The sequence below is a fragment of the Molothrus aeneus genome, chromosome 3 (assembly GCF_037042795.1).
Source record: "Molothrus aeneus isolate 106 chromosome 3, BPBGC_Maene_1.0, whole genome shotgun sequence".
In the NCBI taxonomy this organism is placed as follows: domain Eukaryota; kingdom Metazoa; phylum Chordata; class Aves; order Passeriformes; family Icteridae; genus Molothrus; species Molothrus aeneus.
This window is the reverse complement of record NC_089648.1, coordinates 93003983-93030429: the sequence shown is the minus strand read 5'-3', so window position 1 is coordinate 93030429 and position 26447 is coordinate 93003983. Positions and strand designations below refer to the sequence as shown.

Sequence of the window (26447 nt, the reverse complement as noted above, 5' to 3'; positions counted from 1 at the left end):
TTAGAAAATTCTTCCTTTTAAAGCATGAGCAAGAGAGAAATTCTGGGAAACTGCTAGAAAAATTATTCCCCAGTAGCACTTTTAAGCAGCAACAACAATAGACTCTGTAGCTGTTTGTATTACCAGTGAAAAACTTCCTGCATTTTATCAAGCTAGTAACTGATCTCTTTGCTATTCTATCTGCCTTGATAATGGAGATAACAAATCAAATTCTACATACTCATGGAAATATTTTGTACATGGGAATACAGCTAGGAAACAGCAGATCAAAAATGAAAATTTGAATATAAAGTTTTCCTACTTATTTTTCCCTTTCAGTATACAGCTGGTATAAATCTTTAGTCATATGAATGTGAATTTTCTTAGGTCAAAGATTTTCTTTTCTTCAGAGACATCCTAAGAAAATTTGATTACATGAAACATTCAGATTAAAGGTGTCCCTGACACTTTATAGCACAGATTTTGTACTTAGGCAGATATTGTACTTAGAACACAACCAATTCACTTTGTCACATCAAGATAAAGACATTTAATGATTTATCTATGTACATCATAAAGTTATTAATAATAATTATTATTATAATTAGTCTATAAAACAATGATGAATGACTGAAAGATTACCCATCTTTCTCCTTCTTCTGTCTTCATTTCATCGCAGAATAAAGAATGTGAGAAAGGATTGCAAAAGAAAGAAAAATAAAGATTCATGTTTACTGGTAAATAGTTGTCACACACATCACAACCATCTTTTGACAATTTATCTTATCTTCTACATGTCATCTACAATTTTTACCTCTGTGTGAAATTGACAGTCTACTCTCCATCAGTTCACTTTTTCCCTTCCAAACAATGGGAATCACTGTGGGGGAATTTGTGTGGGGAAACAGGAATTTTATTTTACCATGGCAGTCTGAAATATCAGCTTTCCTATTTCCATGGTGAAATGGTGCAGTTTGAGCCTTGTCACTGCTAAAATCTGTGGTGGCAATGGGCACTTGTGGCAGTACTTTCCATGATCACAGTTACCATCCACGATGTCTATTCAGGCTGTAGTCACAGGGGTAACTTGAACCATTAATTACCTCTGGAAGACATGCCTATGTTGACCTTCTACACATAATGCTCAGTTATTTTCCCTGGTGAATTCTCCAGAATACCTATGATGTTGTCTTTTTTCATTGCTTTGTGGGAAATGCTGCTAGAATGTGTAGTACCATGGCAAGAGTACTACATGGAGAGAGTGGACAGCAACACCCATCTTTGCTGATCTGTAACTCCTAAAGCTAACTAAATTACTGGATATTAGGAATCAATCCAATTTTTCCACCTGATGAATGTTCTTTCATACCAGCTAAGTCCAAGATATGATAGCAAAGTGGATCCCAGACCTCCTGGAGTCACAACTAAATGAGATTAGGTACTGCAAGTTGTAACTATGAGATCTACTATACATTTTCTCTGCTTGTACTGCAGTAGGCAGCTTTTTGTTTTATTAATTTCAATATAAAAATACAAGGAACTAATTTTCAGACTATTTTGCTCTTCTCTCTCCTTTTCCTAGGCAATTTTTGTAGAGAGAAATGCTAGGAAGAAGGATGCTCTTGTCTAAAATTGCATTGCAATATGAGTGTTCTTCAACATATATTAAATATTGCAAGAAGTACTGAGTGTTCCTGATGCTGTGCCATAAGACCGAATAAATTTGTCTTTTTTCCCTGCTCTTTCTTTCCTTTTTGCAGTTTCTTACTATTATTATTTGTTTTTCATTTGATTCTTTATGCAATGTCCTCTCCCTCCCCTATAAATTCTCTATTCTCTGAAAGAGTAAATGAGGTTGTGTTAGTAGTAAACACACAAGGAAGCTAAAACTAAAAGAAATGGCAAGACAGAACACAAATTTACTGAAAAAGTGAAACTTTTTTAATTGCCTGTAAGGCCTGAGAAAGAACTACTGAAAAAGTTTTATATGTGTGAACATGCATCTTCCTGCAACCCTCTCTTGCTAAGGCACCTTCGCTGCAAGATATGAAGGGCAACAAAAAAGTTGTCACCTAACTAATCATGCTACTAACTCTCTTTATCTTGTCATTTTAAAAAGTCCTTAATACAGGGCTGTTAACAAACAATTCAAAGAATTTATTGTGTCCTTCAAGCTTCAGGGGAATCAAAGCTACTTTTGCTACTTCAAAACCTCATAGTCTCACTTGGGATGTGTCTGTACTTCTTGTCATATTGTCCCTATGATATTCCCATAAAATTGCTTTCTGTTTACAGAAATACACAGCCCACTATTCTACAGGTCTCTTCCTTTTTGAGGACAGGAAGGAAGAGGAGAACCCTCGGAACCAACAAAAAGGAGAGCCCCATTTTCTTACTTACTTGAATCCTAACACGCGGATTTCTTTGAATCCTGGAAGTTTCTCAAATATTTTTTTCATCTATAGAAAACCATAAAAAAAATCAGCATAAGATCTATGACTAAAAGGCAATCACAAGATGACTACATAGACAATATTTTTCATATTTCAGAAAGAGCTTTAGGAAACAGTCTCAATTGTCCTCTTTTGGGTATCATAATTGCTCAGTTTAAACACAAAATTTGCTTTCCATGTACTTGTATTACCCGTTAATATTGCTTTTCTTAGTAATGTAACTATGCAAACAAGGGATAATCAATTTCATAGAACAGCAATTAAAACAACATGAATCAAATGGTTTCCTCATTTTCAGTAGTTTTGGTTCATGAATAATTTTGTGATTCAAGTCACCTGTAAATTGTTATTTATTTAGACATATTAAGCAACTGCAAATGAGTTTATATTATCTGACAAATCATTTAGAAATGAAACAGTTTTAACTGTCTTGTACAAACAGAATAACAATACAATTTTTATTCTAGTGTTAACAGTAGTAGAATTACATGTTTTTGAATAGAAGAGGCATTACATGTGTACTACACAATGTCTGCAGGCACTTATGTCTGAGGGTAATGCTGAAAATCTTCAGAGAAACCATTTTTTGCCAGCTCTGCCAATGCATCCTTTACCATTTTTCTACACATATCTGGAACTGAACCAGGAAAGTGAAATAGGTTCCACTAAGGAATGTTCATGAAACTGGTGAGAGGCTTTAGTTAATTTTACTAAGAAAACCTTTTGGGAACCTCAAGTCATTAACTGCTATCAGTTAAACTGATAGCTGAACATTCAGTTAATATTATTAACTGTCTGAAAATACAACAGATGTTCCAATTCGTACATAAACCCTGGTAATGCACAATGAGTGTATGTCCTTTGAAGAATAGTTCAGACAACAGTAGCTAATTACTTTTAACATTTATATTACATTTTTCATTAGGTTTATTGTAGAAATTAAATTATGACAAAGTGTTGCCCATGAATTCCTGATTAAGTCTGAACAAAATTCCTAAAGTTATTCTGTTCATCCATTATCTGAAGCTTCTACTGATGTCAAAGGTGTTGACTTGTTAGCTTGCTGGCTGAATAGATGGCTTAAATCTGGGGATAAGCTGATACTACACATGAAGGAAACGTGAAGGTCTTGAGAAAACAGGAATGACCTGTTTAAAGTGAGGGCAGTACATACTAATCCTATTTCATGGTGAAGATAATTTCCTAGTATGAACCTCAGCCAAGGTACAAAGTCAACAATTTTTTGCATTCATTAAGCATCCCTACCTGTAGCTGAAATTTGGCAGCTAGTTGTTGGTACTCTGGGGAGTTGGGGTCACTAAGTTCAGCTGTGTACTCCTGATCAGTGAGAGTCACACTGAATTCCACCATTTGCTCCACAGGCAGTTCAGGGACTGCATTTGTTCCCAGCTCCTGGAAAAGAAAAGGCAAGGACAAAAAGGGAATAAATAAAACCAAGAGATAGTTTTCCCCTCCACAATTCAGTATTTAATAGGTAGAAATGGTCCCGTTTAAGATCATCCCCAAAATAACTTTCTGAACTACATTCCACAAAAGGTGAAAGTTCCTAGTATATCTGTTGGCTTAATTCTTCTGTCTTTGCAAACAAGTTTCTATTACTTGAGAGGTAACTTGAGAATTGTCTTTGATATGCATAAATGAAGATGAAGAGAATCAAGCCTTTCTTGCACAGAGACTGTTACCAAGTCTTAGTTCCATCATCATAAAGTCACACAACTGTTTTCTGTTCAGAGGTTTGCATTTGTTTTTTGCTGATAATAAAAGGGAATTATCCCTACCCATAATACACCTTTCTTATGCAGTTGACTTTGCTGCTATTAAAAGTTGTTGTATTTTGTATGCTGTTTACCAACAATATTTGCAGCTTTTCCCTCCACTGTGAGGCCACACATCTGTGCTGAGACCACAGCAGCCAGGACAGGGAAAAGAACAGCCCTTCCCAGCACCCCTCCCCTCTCTCAGAGGTGTCTCTTCCAGCAGGTGCTGTTAGTGAGCAGAGGGGCAGTCCCCAGTGCCTGCTGCATGGCTGCCCTGAGGACACAGCAGTGGAGAAGCCTCTGACGGCTGGCTGGGCAGAAAAAGGCAAGGAGGCCCCAGTCCTATCTCCTGTGTCATGGCAAGCCCAGCAGGTATTCTTTTTTTGGCATTATTTAATGAAGAGCAATGTTACAAAATGGTGCAAAATAGGCAACAGGCCCCTCCTTGAAAGACTGAAAACTGCCCAAAAGCTGGTTGCCATGCTTTTGTACTTTCTACTATATACCCAAAACCCATCATGCCCTACCCCAGTATATAACAGCTGCTAATAAACCCCTTCAGTCCTGCTAGCTGAAACAGAGGGGAGCACTTGTTGTTTTTAAGCACTGTTTATAAGGTTTCTCCCTCTTTCCTGTTGGCTGAAGCTCAAAAAGAAAAGGTGAGTGAAAAAGTGTGTGGGAACACAGGCTGTCCTCACCTTCACAGGAGCCTTTGTGTCATTGAAAATTTCATTGAGCAATGTGCCATTAGGTGCATATGGAGAGAGGGGTGTGCCAGGAGAGCCTGCAGGTGGAGAGAAAGAAAAATCAGGAAAGAACATCAAAAGCCTTCACATCAAAAGCCTTCTCTTCGTGTGTTGGTCAGGGGTCGGCTCACTGGAGCAGCTTTCCCCCAGGAGGGAGGGCTTGAGCACAAGCCTGTGCCATGACTTAGGGTGTGGGTAAAGCTGCTGCATTTTGTACAATAGACAACCTTTCTTCCAGGTCAAACATTAGTGGTGTGGCACGTGTGTGACTGAAGGCAAAAATGGCACTGACTATAATCAATGAAATTGTGTGAGTTAATAATATTTGGTCATTTTCTGTCATGCCACATCATATATCACCAAGTGTCTTAATTTTGCCAGTTGAGATCTTTATCCCTATGAGAGCCTCTTTTCTTTAGGCTCAATTAAAGGTAACCAGAGATGTCGACAGAGTTTTTCACCTAGAGGCCAACTTACCATGCTGGAAGTCCTTCCCAATAAGATTTTGATATATTTCATAAGAATATATGTTCAGGATGGTTTCTCCTTGAGCCAAAATGATAATATTTACAGATTTTTATCACTGTGTGAATTAACATTATTTTATTAACATCCTAACATTACTTTAAAGAATTGAAGTACACAACAGGCCTAATTGTAATAGTCTGATCAATTTATTGTCTTGGCACCACTCTGACTTTCTTGCTTGTCAGTCTTTATTTGCCTTGCTTGCTTGTTTTGTTTTTGTTAACAAAATGCAGCAGTTGACATTTTAAATGGTATTTTTTAACTGAAGGAAAATTAACCCTATATTATCTAAGTTTGAAACTAGGTAAACACATATATTTGAAGACAAACTTTGAATGCAACATTTGAGTAGCAAATATGTTGTAAAGAGATAAAAAAAATTCTTCTCAAAGATTATTTTGCTCAAACATTTTCACTCCACTGAACTGTTGTAGAAGCATTCTGCAACATTCATTAAATATAGCCTTCTAAGAATCATTTGCCTTAGCAATTTTATTTAACAGGCAGACACAGAACAAGCAGATTTTATTTTACCTGTAGAAATGGAGGGAATGTCTTCCACCTTTTTGCCTCCGGTTTTCTCTGCTGATATTTCATCTTTCCTATCAATCAAATAGAAATGAGTGATTTAATTATCTGCATATTGTACTGGCAATGACAAAAGGGTAAAAAACCAAAAAACATATAGAAATGATCCCTATATTAAGCATAGTTTAAATGAGAGAAGTTATCTCTAATAGAACATTTTGTGACCTGATTAAACAGGCAGTGGAACAGCATAAGAACTACCAATCCTGTCATGAATCTGCTCATGAGGTTTTGTTTCAGAATTTATCAATGCCACCAGAGGGATGAGATCACAGAGATTAAATCAGTGTACTGGGTTTGTTTTTTTTACTCTTGGAACTCATTGAAGGGTTGACCACTATCTAAAATGGAAGAAAGGCTTCTTGTACATCACCTAAATCAGCCTTTGTCTTCTTCGCTATTTCTCATCCTATCAAGGTAGCTCAGTGAGGGCTTTAGGATTCTTCTCATTTTAGAGCCAATGGACATTTCAGGTTCCATGTGTGTTTCATATGGTATGGTGTGAGAAAATAATGGGTGGGCTTATTTTTCAGTTGTCAGTCTGCATTATAATACCATAAGGATGCTTCCAAATAATTATAGTATCAAATCCGATTCCTGATTCCAGATTATTTTGAGGTGTAGGAATGTTAGTGTTTGCTTCTGGATGTAATATTCATAGCTTAATGCCTACCATGGTCCCCAAGGAGGAGAGCTAAAAACTCAAGTAAGAATATATGGTGGGTATGATGTATCACAGGATTTGTTTGGTTTTGATGATAATTATTTTCTGGTTTAAGTTTTATAGCCACATGGTGAATACATTTTTAATAGCTAATGTTAGCTTGCTTGAAAAACAGCAATAGTATCCATCTCTAAGTACATTTTAAAATAAATAGATGTATCAAAGATTCTTTTACTTGGGCTAGAAATTATTTTATAGCCTTAAAACCAAATTGTTATTAATTTGTAACTTTTGGGAAAATTAAGCTTCTTAGATAAGAATCTTCTAAAGGATTTTTTGAGATTTTGCTCTCCTGAAACTGGGGAGTAAAGTATAATTCCCGAAATTTTCTACAGTGCATACAGATGGAGTACTTGTGAAAACTGGTATGAATGAAAGAAATAAGGGTACTGCAAATGTGTAGTGTGGTGTTAATTGAGACAGCACAAAGCTTGTAGCAGAGACAGAAAAGGTGTCCTGAGCTACAGGAGGAACATAGATGTTTAATAACATAAATAAAGAACATGAATGAATGACAACTGATTTACCACGTCCGGATATCCTGTGCGGTGAGAACTAAAGTATAATTTGTAATGCTTTCACAATGTTAACTAGTTCTGTGTTGTATCTATACATGGAGACTGATTTCTCTATATGACATCTACAGAAGATACAAAATATTTTCTAGGCTACAAAGTAGTAAATATGAAGTCCAACCATGCATAAACTTTGCTGTCTGTATTTCCAACTAAAATACAAGAAATTTCATGGAATCAAATTCACCTTCAGTGTTGTGTCTAGGGAAAACAGTACTGTTCACAGAGAACCTAAGAACTCTGAGATCAGTCACTTCTCTTAATGCCTTGCTGCCGCTGCTTGCACTAGGATGAATGAAAAGGGCTCCCTTTGGATTCCAGGAAAGTTCAATTAGGCCCTACATTATTACAAATATGTCAGATCTCCCATGTCAGAATGAATTAAGATACATAAGACCTCTGTGATCAGGAGACAGTGTAACCTATGGAAAATATTATTTTCCTGAAAATCTCTTGAAAATCAAAGAAAACTTGAAGGGAAAAGAAACATCAATCGGAAGTTGTGGACAATGATTTGTCTGGCTGCACTGTAGTATTTATATACAGAGAACCAGAGTTCAGCATGGTAGCTTTAATCCTGCCACTCTCCAACTTCTGAGCATTGCCAGGAGCATACTTTTTCCAAAGAGTTTACAGAATAAAGTATCACATCAATTAACACTGTATAAAAATACAGGAGAAACCTAAAGTGAAGGCACAGAGTTTTCATGTTACTGTTTAAAGTAGCCTCTCAGTTAAACTTTTATTAAACTGACTTTCCTTTTGAGAATTACAGCAAGTTTTGTCACACTCCCAATCAACACTAGCCTAATGCCAAGCTATGTCTCTGTCAGGGTTTCATGCTCACATTAGTCTGAGAAAACATTCAGGGGTGTTTTGAAATGAACAGGTAACAGCCATTTGGCCATATCCATTATTGTGATTCAATTACAGTGTCCTATAATATATCCAGTAGACACAACTCTCACAGCACACACCAAATACACCACAGTGCTATCTGAATATCTGCTCACATCCACACACAGCTACACATATCTTTACAAGGGAGGCAGTAACATCAAGTGGCAAGGTTCTATTTGTGCTACTTACCTTTCCTGGAAGGTTCTATGTTTTACTCGCTGCAAAAAGATTAAGAAAAACAGCATTTTACTAGTGGGTGTATCCAACCATTGAGCCTGTTAGCTCTTTTGTTTGCTACACTTTTATGTTTTCCTTCTAAGACATGCCCCCTCCTTCTCCTGAGCAATACTTTGCCCTTAAATAAGCAGGTGGGGAGGGACTTGGAAGTCTCTCCCAGTTTCTAAACAGATGTCAGTAATCCTTACCCGTTGAATTATTTCCAGGTGCTCTTGGGAATTGCTGAAGTTTTTCCCAATGTCAAATATACAAAAGGTTTCTCTCTGGCAGGCAGTAACCCAGTTCTGATATTCAGAAGTATCAGGAATCCGATCCAGAAAAATACGAAAGGCTTCCCACACAGCTTCCTGGCAGACTGAGTAAGAAGAAAGGGGCTGGGGATAGATGCTTTGTACCAAATAGTAAACTTGAAAGCCTTTTAACAGTGATTTGGCATTTACACATTTTCACTCAAGATGAAGGAACACACTTTTTCAAAATGTTTAAAAATTCTTTTAGAGAAGGTGATTTTCAAATTTAACAGAAAAACCATTTTAACCAAAACTTGCTGGTAATTTAAAAGCTGTTGCCTTTAGCACTTTACTTTGCAAAACTCATTACTGTGAGATGGGACATTTATTTTCAGTACTTGATACCTACTTTGCCTTAGAGTGAGTTCATTATCTGCATTATCTAAAATATGGGTGTCTCTGAAATTAGTGCAGTAAGTTTACTCTAAACTTGCTGTAGGGATGTACTCACCTAGCTGTGTTAGGGCCCCTCAATAATACCTCAGGAACGACCTGCCCTCCCAGTAGAGCAGCTGCATGTGGAGCAGATGTGGTCAGGTTATTAAAAAGGAACAGGCTATCTTTTGAAGAGATTTATTTATTATGAGCTAGCAATTAAAGCTACTTTCTATCTCCTTTTTCTTGCAACTCTCTGGCATTTGTTTTTCTGAGCAGTTACTGCTGAATAAAGATATACCATCTGATGATAAGTAATCCAGTTACCAGATAAATGTGACACATGACCAGTTGAGGAGGCATTGTAGTGTGTTCTCGCAGTTTGCCCCACATAAGAGACTGTCCTCATGGTGACCTAAGCTATGATGTGTATCTTCAGAGTTGGTATAAGGTCACAGGAGGCTGAAGAATCCCACAGCAACTATCTGAGCTCCTACATCTGAGCTGTTTTTTGTTGAGTGCTCATTCCTGGAAGCACAGAATGCATATATATGGAAAAAAGAATAAAATTGTCTAAATTTTCTTGCAGAAAAATTCTCTAGATGACTGATATGATCCACAGTGCTTTTTCACTGTCATGGAACTTGAAGGGGGGGAGGTCATCTCCTAGGCTTTAGACACAGAAAAGAACCTGAAAGTATATATCCAAAACAAAATGAAGGTGAGATCATCCCACAGATGGGTACAGGCTCTCAGGCTCCAGCATGGCTACCAGATTGCCTTTACATGAAGGATTGTACGTGGTTACAGATTCAAGGATGATTCTTGTATCACCACATTTTCAAGTGTAGCTCTTTTTTGTTTACATTTATCATTTTCATCAGATAAATTATCATGCTCAACTGGGAGGGCAGAAGTCTTTACCAGAAATTCTGGTCTTTCCTTGAAGAAAATTTTTTTTGAGGTTTTGATGGAAGACATTGTAATGGAAAATATGCAATTGTTCAAGGGAGCAGAAACACCTTTTTATGAATGAGTGTGCAAATTATTCAGCTGCAGAATGCGTTTTGTTGCTTTCTTTTTGGGAAGTACTCCAGTTTCAGTTGAAGAACTGGATGACACCTGCTTAGAAAATTTTGTGAGTGAAGACACAGCTGGGGAAACGGAGTATTTAAGTTTAAACCTTCTTGCACTACAAGACTTACAGAGTCCAGTATTCCAGCTGATGTGCTGCTCTCCAAAGAGCTAGTAGTGCTGTCATATTCAGACTTTTAAATGAAAGGGTCATAGTTATAGTTTTTTGAGTTCAGATTAATGATACCTGTCTGTTTCAGGATAGCTTGTTTTCAGCCCAATCTGAGATGTAACCAGGGAGTTTCAGGGACTCTGAGGATTAATTTCTATTTAAGAAACACTTTTTGGATCAGCCTCTGTAACACATTTCAGATTTCTGTCTAATGCCCATTGGATGCTACAATGGAAATCAAATATTTTATATGCATAGGGATAGCTACAGACATTAGTGTAGTTCTCCCATGCTGCCTATAGCAAGTGGCTGCTGGAGTACAATTTTTGAAGCTTTACCTCCAGGTCTCATTTCAGAGGGAACAAGTTGGTTCCCCAAAAGAGAGCTGAGGAGCATCCAGGTTACACAGATCAATGTGAATGGATGGTGTCTGATAAAAAGGAAAAAATGGATAAGGAAAGGTGGATTAGAGAGTAGATGTTGCCTTAGATACTTATATCCCCAAAATGCTGACTAGGTTTTAGAATTAGCTTTGGACCATCCAGCTGCACTGCAAATACACACATTTTTCGAATACAAAATAGAACAGTGACAGGATAAAAGACTGGGAGGGATAGATGAAGAAAGAGAGAAAAATGGACCAAAAATTAGAATGGTAACTTGATAGGCTTTTTGTAGGCAAGGGAAGTAAAAAAAAGAGCTGGGAAGTGACAGACCTGGTTGAAAAAGTCTTATTAATAAAATGTCTGAAATATTTCTTCTTCCCTAAGCTTTTTTTCATGACTTGCTAGCAATTATCTCAGTGTTTATTGTATACCAACACTGCCATAGACTTAATATAACTACAGATACACCAACACGATTGCACAATGACCATTTAAGGATTCCAATACTTGTCCTAAACTGGTGCTATTGATTTTGCATAGCAATGATGGTACCTGCTCTTTTGAGAAAGGGGGTGCTTCTTTCAACACTAATGCAAGCACAATTTGTTCTTCATGTTCAGCCATGCTAGAGCACTGTGCAATTACTCTGAGTTCATTAGTCCTTTGAATGCATTGTTGTATTTTCTTCTGGTAACTGTCTATCTCAAACCCTGCTGATGCACAAGTAACATTTGATTATCTATGTAAAAATAAAGCATAAATTAAATAGCACTTACACTGCCTAAAGGTGAAGAACACAATTCTGGAAAATTACTGGGTTTCCTCAGTTAAAGGAAAGACTTTGAAGGAGGAAGTACATACTACAATAATCGTCTTACCTCTTAATCTGTAGTAAGCTTGGTGGCTGGCTAAAATCTGCTTCACTGATTCTTGTGGGCAAACTTTCACACCAGTTGAGAAAAAGGATGACCTTTTTGTTCGGTGTTTTGCCATGTCAAATATCCGCCTTATGGTTGATATCCTGGACCTCTTTGTTGTTCTTTCTGTTTTGTCTGACCCTGAGGTGACTGCAAGTTGTTTGGCTTCAGCACGGTTTATTTTATCAGGAATTTCTGTAAAAAAAAAACAAAACAAGAAAGTACATAAGCATACCTTGCCTAGGCAGTAGGTATTCAATGCAGGTTCATGTCTTGAAAATGGACATGAACTTGAGAATTCTTTTTGCTACATTATAGTGGAGTCAATGCACTGATTGAATAATTGTGCTGAGGAGAAACAGCCTCTGACCACTCGGGGGAACTGCAGCTCAAGCGACTTGGTAACTAATTTCCTTGTATTTCAACATGTGACCCCAGGACACACAGGGTAAAAGTTTCAGAAGCTCTAAATCCTGTTTTCAAAAGTGACTTTGGATTAGATCCACAAAAGACACTTAAGTGCTTGAACTTTGTGCTACAGCATCTCATTTGTGAGCATATCGCCCTGTAGGGAAATTTACAGTACAGTGATAAGTAATGTCTACACTGCAGATAAGTAAAATGAGAAATAGTTGTACCTTAAGTCTTTAAAATCTTAACTTTTCCTTTGGGCTTCAAGGAACATCTCCCTTCAAATCAGGTTCATAACCTTGAAGCTATCCTAAGAACTAGACCCTGAAACTTTCAGAAGTTGAACAGAAGTTTTATTACCTTTGGGAAAAGAAATACTTGTTTCCAGTCTCTCTTACTCCACAGTGCACTCCTCTATCCTTCCCTCACATAAACTGAAGTATTAACCAGAAGAGACTTTGATTGTTTCTTTGCAACTGGATGATAGGTGTTGTGAATTCTCTGGCATCATATTTTAATAAAACTTTAAATGTTCCTGGCAAAGTGGAACAGTTACAGTAGAAAAAAGTGACATCAGTAACTAGGAATGGAAGACCTAGGATTAAATTTTACTTATGAAGCTACTCAATTATGAAAAATGGAAAAGCTTCCAGGCTGTCAAGATAACCTCAAGCATAGGAATTTCCATCACAAAAATTCAGGACTCATCTGGTACCACTTCCTAACTATTTGTGTTGCAGTATTGCATGAATGGCAGCTAAATTTAATATGAAAAAGTCAATGCTAAAAATAGTGTATAAACTACAGATTTAAATGAGGTGAAATACAGCCTTTTACAGGAACATGTGACAGGAGCAATGAGTATCTTTTAGGTTATCTTCCAAAATTTTGTATCCATGTTATGTTAATACATTTTGTATACATGTTAATAAAGATGTTAAATTTTTGCTGTAATTTGATACAGCTATTACAGATGAAAAACAAAGAAAAATATAAGCAGAATAGAAGACAATTTGAAAGAATTAGAAAGCTTTAAGCAAGGTATGTGTGTTCCTGAATCTTGATTAATCAAGTGAAAAAATTACTTTGAAAAATGGTTTTAAAGCTTCTAATGGAGGAATAACAGAAAATAAGAGGGTTAAAAAGGAGTAAGTTCAGTAGGAGAAGTACTAGCAAGAAAAATAGCAGTAAAAAATTATCAGTTTGCTGGAGAAAGAAGTGTCATGCTGCATATAACAAATACTAATTACCCTGTTCTTAGGCAAATCAAGAGAAAATAAGGAAGGTTAAAAACACATTATCTTGACACTTTCGAGTAGTGTTGATTAAATGTTTAAAGAAAAGTGGGCAGATAAACGATGAGAGAAAAATAATTGAAAAACATACTTTTATAAAAAGAACAGTATACGAAATGAAGAATAGGGAACGTTCTACTATGTGTGTCAGTAGACATATATATGTCTATATATCTGTCTATATATATATATATGTCAGTTCTGATTAACTTCCAAAGGAACATCCATTGTTTACTGTGTAGAAATCATAGTAGTAACATCTATATTTTGAGATAGGTGCTACTCTGATATGGAAAAAAAGTCAACTGCTTGGTTGTGATGAATATTGTCTAAAAGAAAGGAAATTATAAAACAAAGGTAATAGTTCATTGTTATTACTTTTTAATGCATGCCAGGGACAGTGACCTGCAGACCTAGAACTGCCTAATTGTTGCAAGGTAATTTAAAATGATGATGCAGTCGTATAATATTTGATATGAAATGAAATGGAAGTAATTTTTCCACATTAAAGTCAGGTCACAAACCCTAAACTGCAGAAAAGGAATTTCCCCTGTGGAAACATGTTGTTGGCTTCAGCAGAATCCCCAAGTGGCCAAACACAGAGTCAGCTGAGACACAGAGCTATTTGAATGTTATATTGAAATAAATGAAATCCTCTAGAAGAGAGAATCAAGAATCCACATGGAAAGTAGCCAGTTGTAAGTCTATTACCTTTCACAAGGTGTATTAACTGAGCTAGACCAGCTGCCCAGGCAGCCCGACCAACTAGGGCAGAGGATTTTGTCACTAAGCTCTTTGATAGCTTTTGTATGGGACAGAGGCCTTTCTTGAAGGATTTGCTTCTTCTCCAGGATTTACCTCTAAGTCTTTAACTTGAATTAAGAATTATACTATTCATAAAACTGACAAAGGAGATTCTTCTCAAATGATTGTTGTAATGATTTCAAAGTCTCCATGTTAGGGTCCCTATTTGGGCTTTTCATTCTGAGAAGTGACCAGTTGTTTTCTGCTCTCAGTTTGCACTGTTCTGCTACCCTATTTTGGGTGGGTATAAATTTTTTACATTATTTTTCTTTTCATTCTTTCCCTTCAATTTTTTTTCTTTCTTTTTTTTTTTTTTTTTAGGGATCTGTTTCTAAACTTTATCTGTTGCAATAGGTTTAATTTCCTTTATATCTTGTGGTTAACAAATTGCTCCTCCTAGATTAACTTTTATTATCATAATTCTTTGAAATCACTTTTTTGCTAAAGCAAAACTTGAATTGGAGAAAGCATTAACCTTTCTCTCCACATGATTGTCCAGTATGAATTTCCTGATATTTGCTGATTGTGACTGGAAGAAAACTTGCCTTCTGGCATAAACATTTCCTCATAATTCTTCATATCTTTGTTTTCCCTTGTGTCTGTGGAAATTCTGAACCTAAAATTTTTAGGTTCAGAGAAATTTTTAGGGTAGAGAAATTTCTACCTAAACCTCACAGATGTTTCATCCATATACTTTACTAAAATGTGCTTCCATCTCTACCTTTATAGATGCCTTGATTTCAGTGTCCTGGGTTGAAAAAAAAATCAAAAAGACACACGCTATTATGAAATTGAATCAATAGATATTAGTTGATCCCTTTTCTTTTTACTATGCAACATAGTAACTGAATACACTGGAGTGATGCAAATTTTACAGGTACATCATTTGATCATCTAAATAATCTAAATACCACTAGGTTGGTTAACTCTTCTTAAAATAAATATCTGTAATTTTTTCTTATTCATTTTTTTAAATCAAGCACATGCAATTAAAATATTCAGTGTTTGCAGCAAATATATACCCTGTCCAATTTGACTTTTTATTATTTAACTCTGTTGTTTCACAGAGATGACTGTCTCAGTTTTACTTTTAAAAGCTGTGTTTAAGTTTTTTAGATTTCTTTGGTAGTTCTAGGGCAGAAGGACAGATAACGGTGGAAGTCTGATAATGCTTTTCTACTTCAGCTAATCTCCAAGATTCCTTAAACAAACATATAACTCTCCTTTATTCTCACATGCAAGAATCTACACCATGTCCAAATTTTCCAGGTGACATACTTGCAGAAAAATACTGAGGCAGTTTTACCAAGGTTATCTACAGAATCACTGTCAGCTGTTATTAAATTCTGGAGTTCCTGACATCTAGTCCTGAACTTTGACAAATATAATAAAATTTTTTCAAAACACCATAAAGCAATTTTCCAAATATGATACAGTAATCTAATTCATATGGGATCTAATCAAAGTGCTTTGATATCCATACCAATCTCTCAAGTGCATGGCACTGCTCTTCAGGTTTTGGTTTCAGGCAAATAAATGGTATTCATTTCACATATGAAAAAAATTGAAATTCTTGAAATTAGGCCAGGCCTCTTCTCTGTGTCTCTTGAGACTTGCACTATCAAATTTATACCCTAACTAAAACAACAAGGCAGGAGGAGCAGATTTCAAAAGTTCCTATATGTTCTTAATAATCTGCATGTCAAAAAGGGAAAAGTACATCACGATTGAAATGGAATTCTAGAGAAAAAGAGTTTAAAGTTACTCAGATAATTGGTCAGCTTTTGTTGTTTTTTTAAATTTGCTTTTACAAACATAGGAGCAAGAGGGCCTTATTCATACCTTTTTGTGTAAATGGAGTGGATGCTTGTCTATACAGCTTTATTAATTTCTCTCTGTTAATAGTACTAGGTTTGGAAGGCCTCAAATTTTGGAGTTGGAGTTGGAGTTGAAAAATTGCATTTTTCAGGAATGTAGATGATCTTTGGGTAGGAACATTTATATACAGCATTATTTTTCAGGTAAACATTTATTTTTATTTGACCTGAGAAAATTTAGATGCCATCAAGTACTAAGAGAATAATTAAAAATATGGTAGCTAAAGATTTGCCAGAAAAATTCAAGGTGACCAAATTGTTGAAATCTGAATAATTCATCATTAAAATCATCAAAAGGTTTAAAATGTGAAAAAGCAGATTAGTCTGAAAAATCAGTGGATCTTCTTTGGATAGAGAGGAATGCTTGATTGATAAATGAGTCATACTGCCTGCACAATAAAATAATATTTAAAAGACCAGGCTTATGTAAAGCAAAATGTTTGAATAAAACGGGGAAATCTTATCAGGAAGGTTGATTCAGCAAAGATCCATAAACATGTTGAGGTTAAATTTATAGTGGGGCCAACATTTTGTTGATAATTGACCCAGTAATGAAAGCACAGCTAGTGCTTTTCACAACTAGTCCTGAAAAGTTGATCTTGAGATTTCTGAGTTGGCTGATCCATTTAAACACCGGATGGAGCATAGAAAGTACACAGAGGTAATACCAAGGCTCTTCACCCAGAGGCACTCTCCTCATGGCACCAGTGAGGATCCCACATTCTAATGGCACTTGCCAGTGATAGACTTGGTGCCCATGACATGTCCTCTACTCATATTCCTTTTAAAATCTTTTATTCCCCATGGCTTTTTTTCCTCAGGTCTGTTGCATGGGAAGAGTCTACATGGATTTGAAGGGGCTTAGATGAGCAGGGACAGATTAAAATATGGCAAGGCTTTATCAACAAATGCTGCCTGCATCCTTTGTGCAGCAATCTCTATCTTCCCATGCAGGTGTGAAAGTGGAGGTTTTAGTCTTGCTGATGCTCAGGGCTGCTTTGCCAGTGCTTTGTCGAATACTGCTACTTTGACTGTTTGCTTTGCATTTCCAAGTGTGTTTCACAACCTTAAAGACTCACAGTTTGGAAAAGTTTAGGGTATGGAATTCCATACTAGAAGAATTAATGCTAATATTTAAGCTGCTCAGGTCTTGTCTGAGAGCTCAATGCCCTTAAACCCAACGTCGTAAGGCTTGCATGAACTCATCTTCATGTCCAATATGTCATTGGATTGTTTTTAATGCACACAGGGAGAGAACTTGGAAAGGAATTCCTGAGGCACTCCGCCATGGTGATTGTTGCACCCTGGTGGGGATTACCTGGTCTGTAACTGGGGTAGCTGAGGCACAGAAGGGAACTCACTTTGGACCTCACTTCTTCAGGTTTAGTGCACTTTGCCAGTGAACTGCTGAGTAAGTGGGCAGTGTACACTACTCTGGGGAAGTTTTGCTGAAAAATAAGCTGCTGACACTGATGCTTAGCTTCAGTAGAAGAGGAAATGTGGCTGAGAATGCCTTCATTTCCAAAAAAGGAAAGGGGGCTAAGACATATATATAAAAGCAAGTAATTTTAATTTCTCAGAATGAATATGGATAATGATGAGCTTTGTAATTACTGTTTGGTATGTTGGCTTTGTAAATTCCATTCTTAAGTGTGACAGTAGCATTGCCTGTGGAATGAGGCCTGGATCTCTAATTTTGGCAGTTCTGTATCTATGGGGGACAGTTCAGGCCTCCAGTTTGGAAGATCCTGTGTCTAGCTGGCTAAAATTCACTTGTGAACTTCCTGTACAAGAGCCACAAAGATGATGGCTACACACTCAGCACTACAGAACCCTTCCTGTACATACTAATATCTCAGTAGTACGCAAGATTCAGCATCACCTTTGCATGTCAGGGAGGTATGAGGCTCTGCTCGTGCAGTGGAGACTTTATACAAAAGACAAAATATGCCTGATCCCTGTGTCTCTTGCTAGGGTTCAGCATGACAAAACACTACCTTCACATATTCTGAAGTTGCACTCAAGCTGTCTATGACGCAGGAGAGGAGTTCCAGGCTTCTGCTTAAGAGGTAAGTTCTATAAGTTTCAACGTTTTAAAGGCTATGTTATTTTTAAAATTAGATCTATACCAAGGGGTTTCCTTCTCAAGAATCCAGGAAAAGGGTGAGTTTTCATACATCCTGCTTCTTGTCAGAAACACGTGATAATTCTTCTTTAAATGTCTATGGAAGTTGAAGAATCTGGTACTGTTAACATAGTGCTCTAATAAGGTAAGTCTCCCATGAATCTTTGTGATACATTCCTATTGTAATCCTTATGTTAAAAATATTAAGTTTTTGATTATAATGAAACAACCTACACCTCAGAATATGTATGGAAATAAATCTGAAGAAGAACATGATAAATTATTCAGAAATATGTGATATAAACAATGCCATTAGTAAATGTTCAAATTTTAATGAAAACTCCAAAATTTTTTGTTTTAATGGTTTTATGTTCAAAGCTAGGAGATGACATTAGGTAATGGTTCTTTTTCAGAACCCTTCAAATTAAACTGGATTTACATTTTGGTATCAAACATCATAGTTGCCATCAGCTAATGTGCTCTTGGATTTCAGTAAGTGTGGAGAATTTAATTTCTGCAAGTCAGTTACACTGGGAAGGTAAAATAGATATCAGAATTCCTCAGCTGTTGCCCTCCTTCTCTGCTCATGCATATCTGTGTGGCCAAGTGGAGAAATACAATTGAAAACCAACTTCAGGAAGAAACAAAGAATTTGGAACAATTTTGATGAAATGTAGGCATGGGCCTTACAACAGACAAACAGTTTTCTCTCTCTCTCTCTCTAAAGTAGATAATATAGTAACTTCTTTGAATTATACTAGTTATACAATTAATGGGAAAATAATTGCAGCATATTATCTACCTATTATAGATGAGAATAGAAAGCATAACAGGAAACTGGTAAGATTTTCCTGCTTTTGTGAATATAGTTGTCATATACTAATGATGAAGCCACATTCACAATAAATGCTGTCTGTACATACCACAAATATTGAACATGCTGAAATCTTTGAGTCAACATATGATTTTGACACATTTTCTTGCAGCCTGACAAAAACATAGTAAGAAAGTAATGTATTCATAGATGTAATATGTGCCATTAAAGGTAGAAATGTTTACATTCTCTTTCAGACAGAAAGGTGAAAATTTTTATTCATCAGCTGTGCTCACTTCTGCTGCTGGAATTCATAAAAAATATCAAAGGCCATCTATGCTTTCATTGCCAGATTGTGAATCTTGCAACAGTCTGCTTGAAGTCCAGAACCTGGACTAGAAACAGCATTGAAGAGTGACTGGTTTTAATGCTCATGTATGAAACATGTATCTATTAATTAATATGGATATGATATCAAAGGCTGCAAGAAAATGCCTTAAATGTTTGAGTTCTTGGAGGGATGCATCCAATTGGCAGTGATAAAACACTCAACTGAGCACCTCTGCTCTTAATTTTCTGATTAGTCATTCTCAAGAGGTACAGCCTTCTCTGAGAAAGTCAATAAGACAGCATAAATTCAAGTTCCAGTGATGCTTTGCCATTTCAACATTTCAACATTTGTCAACATTGTCAACATTTCAACAGTTTTGATGGCATGAGTCAAAGAGTTGCAGTGCAGAATGGATTTATTGAGGTAACTGTATTCACATATGATAACAATTAGGATATCTGGTGAATGAAAAGGTGCCAGAAGACCCAGTGTCATCTCTTCACTTCAGCTTGTGTAATTGGAACTGGTTGATTTTCCTCACAGTTTGGGGTCACTCATTCTGCAGGACAATCTACAGTCCCTGGCTAATTCACTACACCTCATTTTGACAGAACATGACTTTCACTTAACCTTAGTTATGTATCAGGCTGCACAGACCAATGGTTTGGAGGACACCTAATCCAATTCTTGATCTAAGCATGACAACTTACTCATCTAGTTTTGAGGGAGAAGAGGAAAGGGGAAAGAACTTTAATAGAAATGTCTTCATTTTGTGCCATCACCATGAGATCACAAAATTAAAGATGAGTGCACTGCTGTTTCCTGCCTGAAACTGCTGGGGTTTCTATGATCTGTGCTGAATCATATATATGAAAGGTATACCTGCAACACAGCCACTAAAACCAGTATTTCAGGTAACAGGGGTACCAAGATTGTCACTATAAAGTTGGGTAAAGTCTCAGGGAGATATTGAAACATTTGAGTAGCCAGGAAGAATTTAATTTTGGCTCTGTACTGAAGCAGCACTTTAGAAGCCAGTAGAACCTCACCAATGGAAAGACAAGCATGGTGGCCTAAGTGCAATTAATTATGTAGCTGTGAGCCTGGGTCTTACTGTTTTGCAGACGTCTGTGTAACCAGAATCAGCCCAGCAACCTCTGGTGCTGTCCTGCTCTATGACTGCAATGCCTCGTACGAGCCAGGGCTTCAGTTTGTGTGTCACACCTCACACCTTGTGAAATGAGAATGACAGTGCACTCTGTCAGAGCAGGTGAGGGTGAAGCTGGGGCTGTGCTTGCCTACAATGATAAGGCTGCTACAATTATGTAAGGGTATCTAAATGCACCTACGCTGTGGCAGGTGCCCAGATGATTGTTAATCTTGTGTTTTTCAGACAGGTTACTGTTCTGAAGTCTCTGTCTAGTAAACAGCAGCTGACAGTGACTAACTGCCAGCAGACACATATAGGAAAGCAGATAAATATTTCTTTCTTTTTAAGAAGTGTCTTATTCAATATCACACATTCTGAAGGGGAAGAAATTGAAACACAGTTGGACTTACAAAGTACAAACCTCATGGCGTGTACAAGATAGTGCAACTAATCTCTGATTAACATGGAAGAATTATGTGACAGAGAATGATCAGAAGACTAATTTTAATCCCAAAAGGACTAGGTTGGACAGGGGAGAAAAAAGAATGAAAACATATTTAAAATATTTCAAAGCATCAAAATGCAGGAGAATGCATTCAGAATTTTCCTTTGGGGAAGAAAAGCTGTCTTCTGGAAAGGAAACCATGTTTGCTATGTGATGGGTGTTGTCCATGTCACTTAGTACACTGCTTAAACCACAAAGACTCCAAAATTAGCTGAAAAATGAACATGAACATTCTGGATTTCTATTAGGTTAACACTCCCAGTTATTTTATTACAGCCTGTAACTTAATGTCCAGTAGAAGGAGAAAACTTTGATCATTAATATTGATCATCTTGTCCACAGGTGTGGACAATTTTTTTTCTGAGAAAAATTTCACATATCTTGCTATTCATTCACATGCAGTTCACCAACGCCTATGCCACACGTGCGACTATTCCGGGAATCAATCTTTAGGATTCAGTGACAATGGTCTAGTATTTATATTGCAGTTTGGCTTTTAGCCAGAAAACAGAAAAGATCAAATCCCATATATAGTGCAGTGTTACATTTGTTTGAGAAAGGAGAGAAAAAAGGAAAAGTCTTACTTTTCATAAGTTTATAAGCCCATCCAGGAAAGCCAACTTTAACATGATAATTCTTATTTTATGGATGAGAGTAGAAGATAATCCTAGCACAAAAAGCAGATATATCTTGTTTTCTTTCTTTGTTTGAAGCTTTATATTCCTTGATTTTCCCTTTTCCTTTGGCACAAATTTGCTTAAACCTTTTTTTTTTTGAGGGCAATTATAGTAATGAAGATCTGAAACATTTATTGCGGAATTAGAACAGCCTAGCGGGAAGGGATGAGTCAGAATGAATTAAAATGATTTCATAGAGCACACACAAAGCCTTTGTGTCCTAAGGAATGGCTGAGTAAATAGCAGATATTTGCTTGCTGAATAAAAAGTGTCACAAAACAGCCTTGAACACACTCTGGCCCTCTACATTCTCAGTATCAAGTGCTAGGATGTACCCAGCATCAGGGCATAGTTCTGAGGCTTCAGAGCTCCTCTGCATTTTGGAATTTAGTCTGGCTGTTCAGGAGTTTACTATTCAGATTGTGTGCGCAGACTTTTCGCTGTCAAAAAGTTTTAATCCCTCTCACTTTCTCTTCTCATTGCCAGAGACAATTTTTGTCAGGACAGTGGCAAAGTTATGTCCAAAGTTAAGTACTGTAACTCTTATTTTGCTGTCTACAGTTTCCTGTTTGTTTACTGTGGAATTGGAGGTGCTCCTGGAGAGCCTCCAAATGGATGGGGGAAGGACTCTATGGGTCCTTAAATAGGGACAGGGAGGAAGGACCAAAAAACATTATTAAGCAAGCTCCATATTTGTTAACCCACCTTTTGTTAAATATAAATGTGAGAAAACAATTTGAAATTTAGTTTTTAATGAGGAAAAAAACAACTGACTAACCCTTTAAATATTTAGAAATGATCTCTATTTTTTTTTGTTTAAGATGGGGCTGTTTCATATCTTAGTCTCTTATTTGCTAGTCTGTCACAGTTTACATGTACTTCAAATCCGAGCAACTGTAAAGATCTCAAAATACCCATGTTAGGAGCTCTAATGAGCAATTCATGCAAATATTCAGACTACTGGGAGAGCCTATACACTTTAAAAAAATATTTTCTGTAAGTATCTGACCCTAATGCTAAGTCATAAAATAACAGCCCTGGAAGTATCTTTGCTCTGAAAAAGAAGTTTCTTAACACAAGCATTAAGTGTTTTGAGATCTGTGTGCATATATTTGAAATCAAATACTTTAAAAATATTATGTATGGGCATGACTAAATGTCAAAACCAAGTGTTATTATTATGCATTTATGCATACCACCTGCACTTTATAGAACTGGTGGCAAGGAATATTTCTAGTTATTTAGTATTCCTCTCTGTCAAGATAGTCCCCCATTATTTTGCTGGTCTTTTATGGAAGGTGTATTGTAGTATACAATCACAATTTGCAATTGATGAAACTATGAGATGCCACTTTTACCACTATTGCTTTCTAAGTTGTAATTATAAATAGGGACTGCAATGATGCCATCAAGCATGCATGAATTGCCTGGAATTCATTCTGTCTCCTTCCATCACAGAATATTCAACTTAAATGCAAAAACATTGCATCTTGTTAAAACTTGTTTTCTTGTCAGACATGAAATATCATCATTCTCTCATTTTTTGCCACATTTCCAAAATATCATTAGTGATTAAATGAAACCATTGGCATAGAATCTAAAAGTAAAATTAGAGAGACGCAAAACATAATTCTAGTGCTAACTATATATTTTCCGAAGGATTTTTTCAGTTCTTTAATTGTCCACTAAAGAAGATTTACATAATTTAACTGAGATACAAGAACTGTGGTCTGCATTTCTGTATTTCTTTAAGAAAAACAGGAGTTTCTTTAAAAAACCCAAATGTGTAAATAAAATTTTCCAATTAGTATTGACAGCAGGCTATATTTCATATTGTCTCCCTAACAAATATTTAGATAACGTTGAGGAGACTTATCTTTTATAATTTTACATTCTTTGCATTTAATTAACAGGCCTGACATAAAAATAGAAGGTCATTGACTTGAGCACACATAGCAGTTGTAATGTTAGCTTTTAATTCAATTATGCAAATATCAAAGCATAGATGGAAAATTTAATGAGAAATCTTCTCCAAAATTAAATGCATTCCCCAAAGCTCTAAATCTTTTGAATATGGGACGAACCAGGGAAAATCACATCACTGTCTTTTCTTTTTTGTTGTTGAAGTAGCTTTATAAATGTTGTGGACTTTTAAATGTTTTTAAATAGAGCAAGAGTTAGCTGATGTACTAAGTACAGATTAGTTCCCTGTATTTCTGTTTTCTTGAAAATAATTTTATAGTTATTATTACATTAATCTATACTGCTACTGCCATTTTTGTATATTTCACAGTATGGTGTATTCTTCCAGAATTTGTCCATCTAGAAGTTTTTGAAGTTGTTTTTAGTAATCAGAATAAATGTCTTTACTAGTAAATGCAGATATATTTTGCTACTTTCTCTTCATTTCAGTGATGAAAGACCATCTTCAACCATGTCAACACTGAGATGATATTTCAGCCTTTTTAAAATTTTCATATATTTGTCTCACAGATAATTTTTTTTTCATATCAGAACCTGTTCAGGTAAAATGAAGCTAAATTGCATCTCTTATGATATTGTAAAACCGGCAAAACACACGTAAGAAATAACGCCAATATTTCCTTTTTCAGCTGTGTAGCAGTATCAGTAACCATAGTGTCTCTAGTAGTATTGAGACCACATTCTACACTAAAAATTCTGTAATAAGAAAGCCTTTGATATTGCAATTATTTTGTTTATCAACATATGCAATGTAAAATTCATCTAAACCTTATATATTAATATATATGAACTTACCTCTGCTTCCCTGAACTTGGAGAGCAAGGCAAATGATCAAAAATATTAATCCAGTTTTCAAATGCATGCTGTCTATTGATCATTCACAGTTTTCAAGACCAGTCATGCAGGAAACAAGAAAATTTTGGTCAAGTAGAAGAATTCTGTTTTCTTAGAGAACAAAAATCCCCAAATGTCTTTATTTTTCAGGTATCTCCAGCCTTGGACTGCATGGAATTGCAACTGGGCAGAGTGCAACAGGTGCCAGAGTGCAAGAGCTGGGCGAACCCTCCGACGCCCACACTTCTAGCCTGGGGAACTGGAGTGGTAAGACAAGAGTGACGAAGTTTTAAAAAAAAGCAGTGTCTGTTTCTGGAATAATCTGTTTATCTGCTGCTCAGACATAATCCCTCTTACGGTCCAGCTGGAAGAGCTTTCTTCATCTTCTTAACCTTCTGGAGCGGCATCTGTCAACCCCAGGAGACTTCAACAGCACCATGATAAACAACGGAAGTCTCCTCTAGTTCCCATTGCCTTGGAGCGTTGATCCTTTGGGCATTCTGGAGATATGGCATGTGAGCAAGGGAAGAGATAATGGTGCTGTTTCCAAACCAGTGACCACAAACCCCAGGGAACTCCCTTAGGATAGCTTTTTCCTGAAAGAACACTCAATGCTCAGCTCTTCCACCGCCCATGTCTTGCAATCCTCTCTCCCTTCTTGTACCACAGGGTTGCCGTTGCAATGTTCCTGTTGGAGCAGTGATGATGATGTTCTGTGACAGGGGTGAAGTGATGACTCAGCAGTGAATTGCAGCAGTGTTCAGGGCTGGCACAATCTGATGCCAAACTGTGACTGGGGCAGGGAAAGTGCTGCATGGTGGGAGGAAAAGAGAAAGTGGTGGGAAATGCTGTTTCAAGCACACAGCTCTAACTAGGCCAAGAATTGGCAGCAGCTGAATACAATGTTCAAACAGCTCTGCTGTTATCTGCTCCAGTTTCACAGATAACTATTTCAGTTACATGTTGGTAAGTGTAGGTGTTTCATACTTACCCTTTTATTTTCCAATACCTTTTTTACTGTTGCATTACACCTGAAAATGCTACCAGGTAGGCATTTCTAGTGGTCTCTCCCCCTTAAAAATTTTTGTCCAAGTGCTTTGACATAAGAAGTATCTCGACTGCCAGGAAGAATCTGTAAGCACAAGTTACTTTAAGAACAACCTTCATTTGAACCCAATCAGTATTCTATTTTTACTTAGGATTTAAACAATGGTAACCTCCCTCCCTTTCCAAGATTGCCTGATTTTAACTACTCAGACCAGCTATGGTGCAGACTGGGCTGGGTTCACATAAGATTTGCTTTTTTTTAAAGTGTATAAACTTTCATGCACATTGTTTTATTGGTCCAACAAAACAAATTAGAATACCTTGTATAATACCAAAACAAAATTTAGAATACCTTGCCAGCAGCACAATGGAAAGCAACAGTGGGGATGATTAGGATTTCTACTGAAGAAAGATGTATTTTTATATAAGGTTCATTCTTTAGCAGTACCAATATTTGTCTTTACATGTTTTACCTATAATAATCATATTGTATATAGTGAAATCTTAGAAGTATTACCTGTGTGAACCAGGTAATTTTTAGCAAACATTTCTATCAGCATTATATTTGGAAGATGAAGGTCCCCCCATATGCTACCTTATTTTTAGTTACTTCAGCTTTCACTCTGCAACAATTGGAAGCAAAGAGAATTTTTCTCAGGGTGGTGGAATGTGCCATTTCTGGTGTCATCTGAGAATGTGGAATTGGTGAAAGGAAGATTATTTCTTCAGAGCACTCTGGGTACCAAACTCCATATGGAATTTGTTAGGAATGTGATCCTTTAATTCTATTAGGAATGTCAGACTACATTTTGAAAATGTGCAATAAAGAGATTTACTTAATTACTCTAGAAACTGGTTAGTGAAGCCTGAGC

At 36.5% G+C, this 26447-nt stretch overlaps 1 protein-coding gene across 1 annotated transcript in view; it reads right to left on the bottom strand.

The window, feature by feature from the left end:
• Positions 1-24556, bottom strand: part of IMPG1 (interphotoreceptor matrix proteoglycan 1) — a 50432-nt gene extending 25876 nt beyond the window's left edge. Inside the window, exons 1-9 of the mRNA XM_066545903.1 lie at positions 24490-24556; positions 11684-11917; positions 8697-8863; positions 8461-8489; positions 6019-6086; positions 4909-4994; positions 3699-3845; positions 2380-2438; positions 622-642 (exon numbers count right to left, since the gene is read on the bottom strand). Coding sequence (XP_066402000.1) covers positions 622-642; positions 2380-2438; positions 3699-3845; positions 4909-4994; positions 6019-6086; positions 8461-8489; positions 8697-8863; positions 11684-11917; positions 24490-24556 — 878 coding nt within the window. The remainder of the gene's footprint in view (positions 1-621; positions 643-2379; positions 2439-3698; positions 3846-4908; positions 4995-6018; positions 6087-8460; positions 8490-8696; positions 8864-11683; positions 11918-24489) is intronic.
• Positions 24557-26447: the final 1891 nt, after the last annotated feature.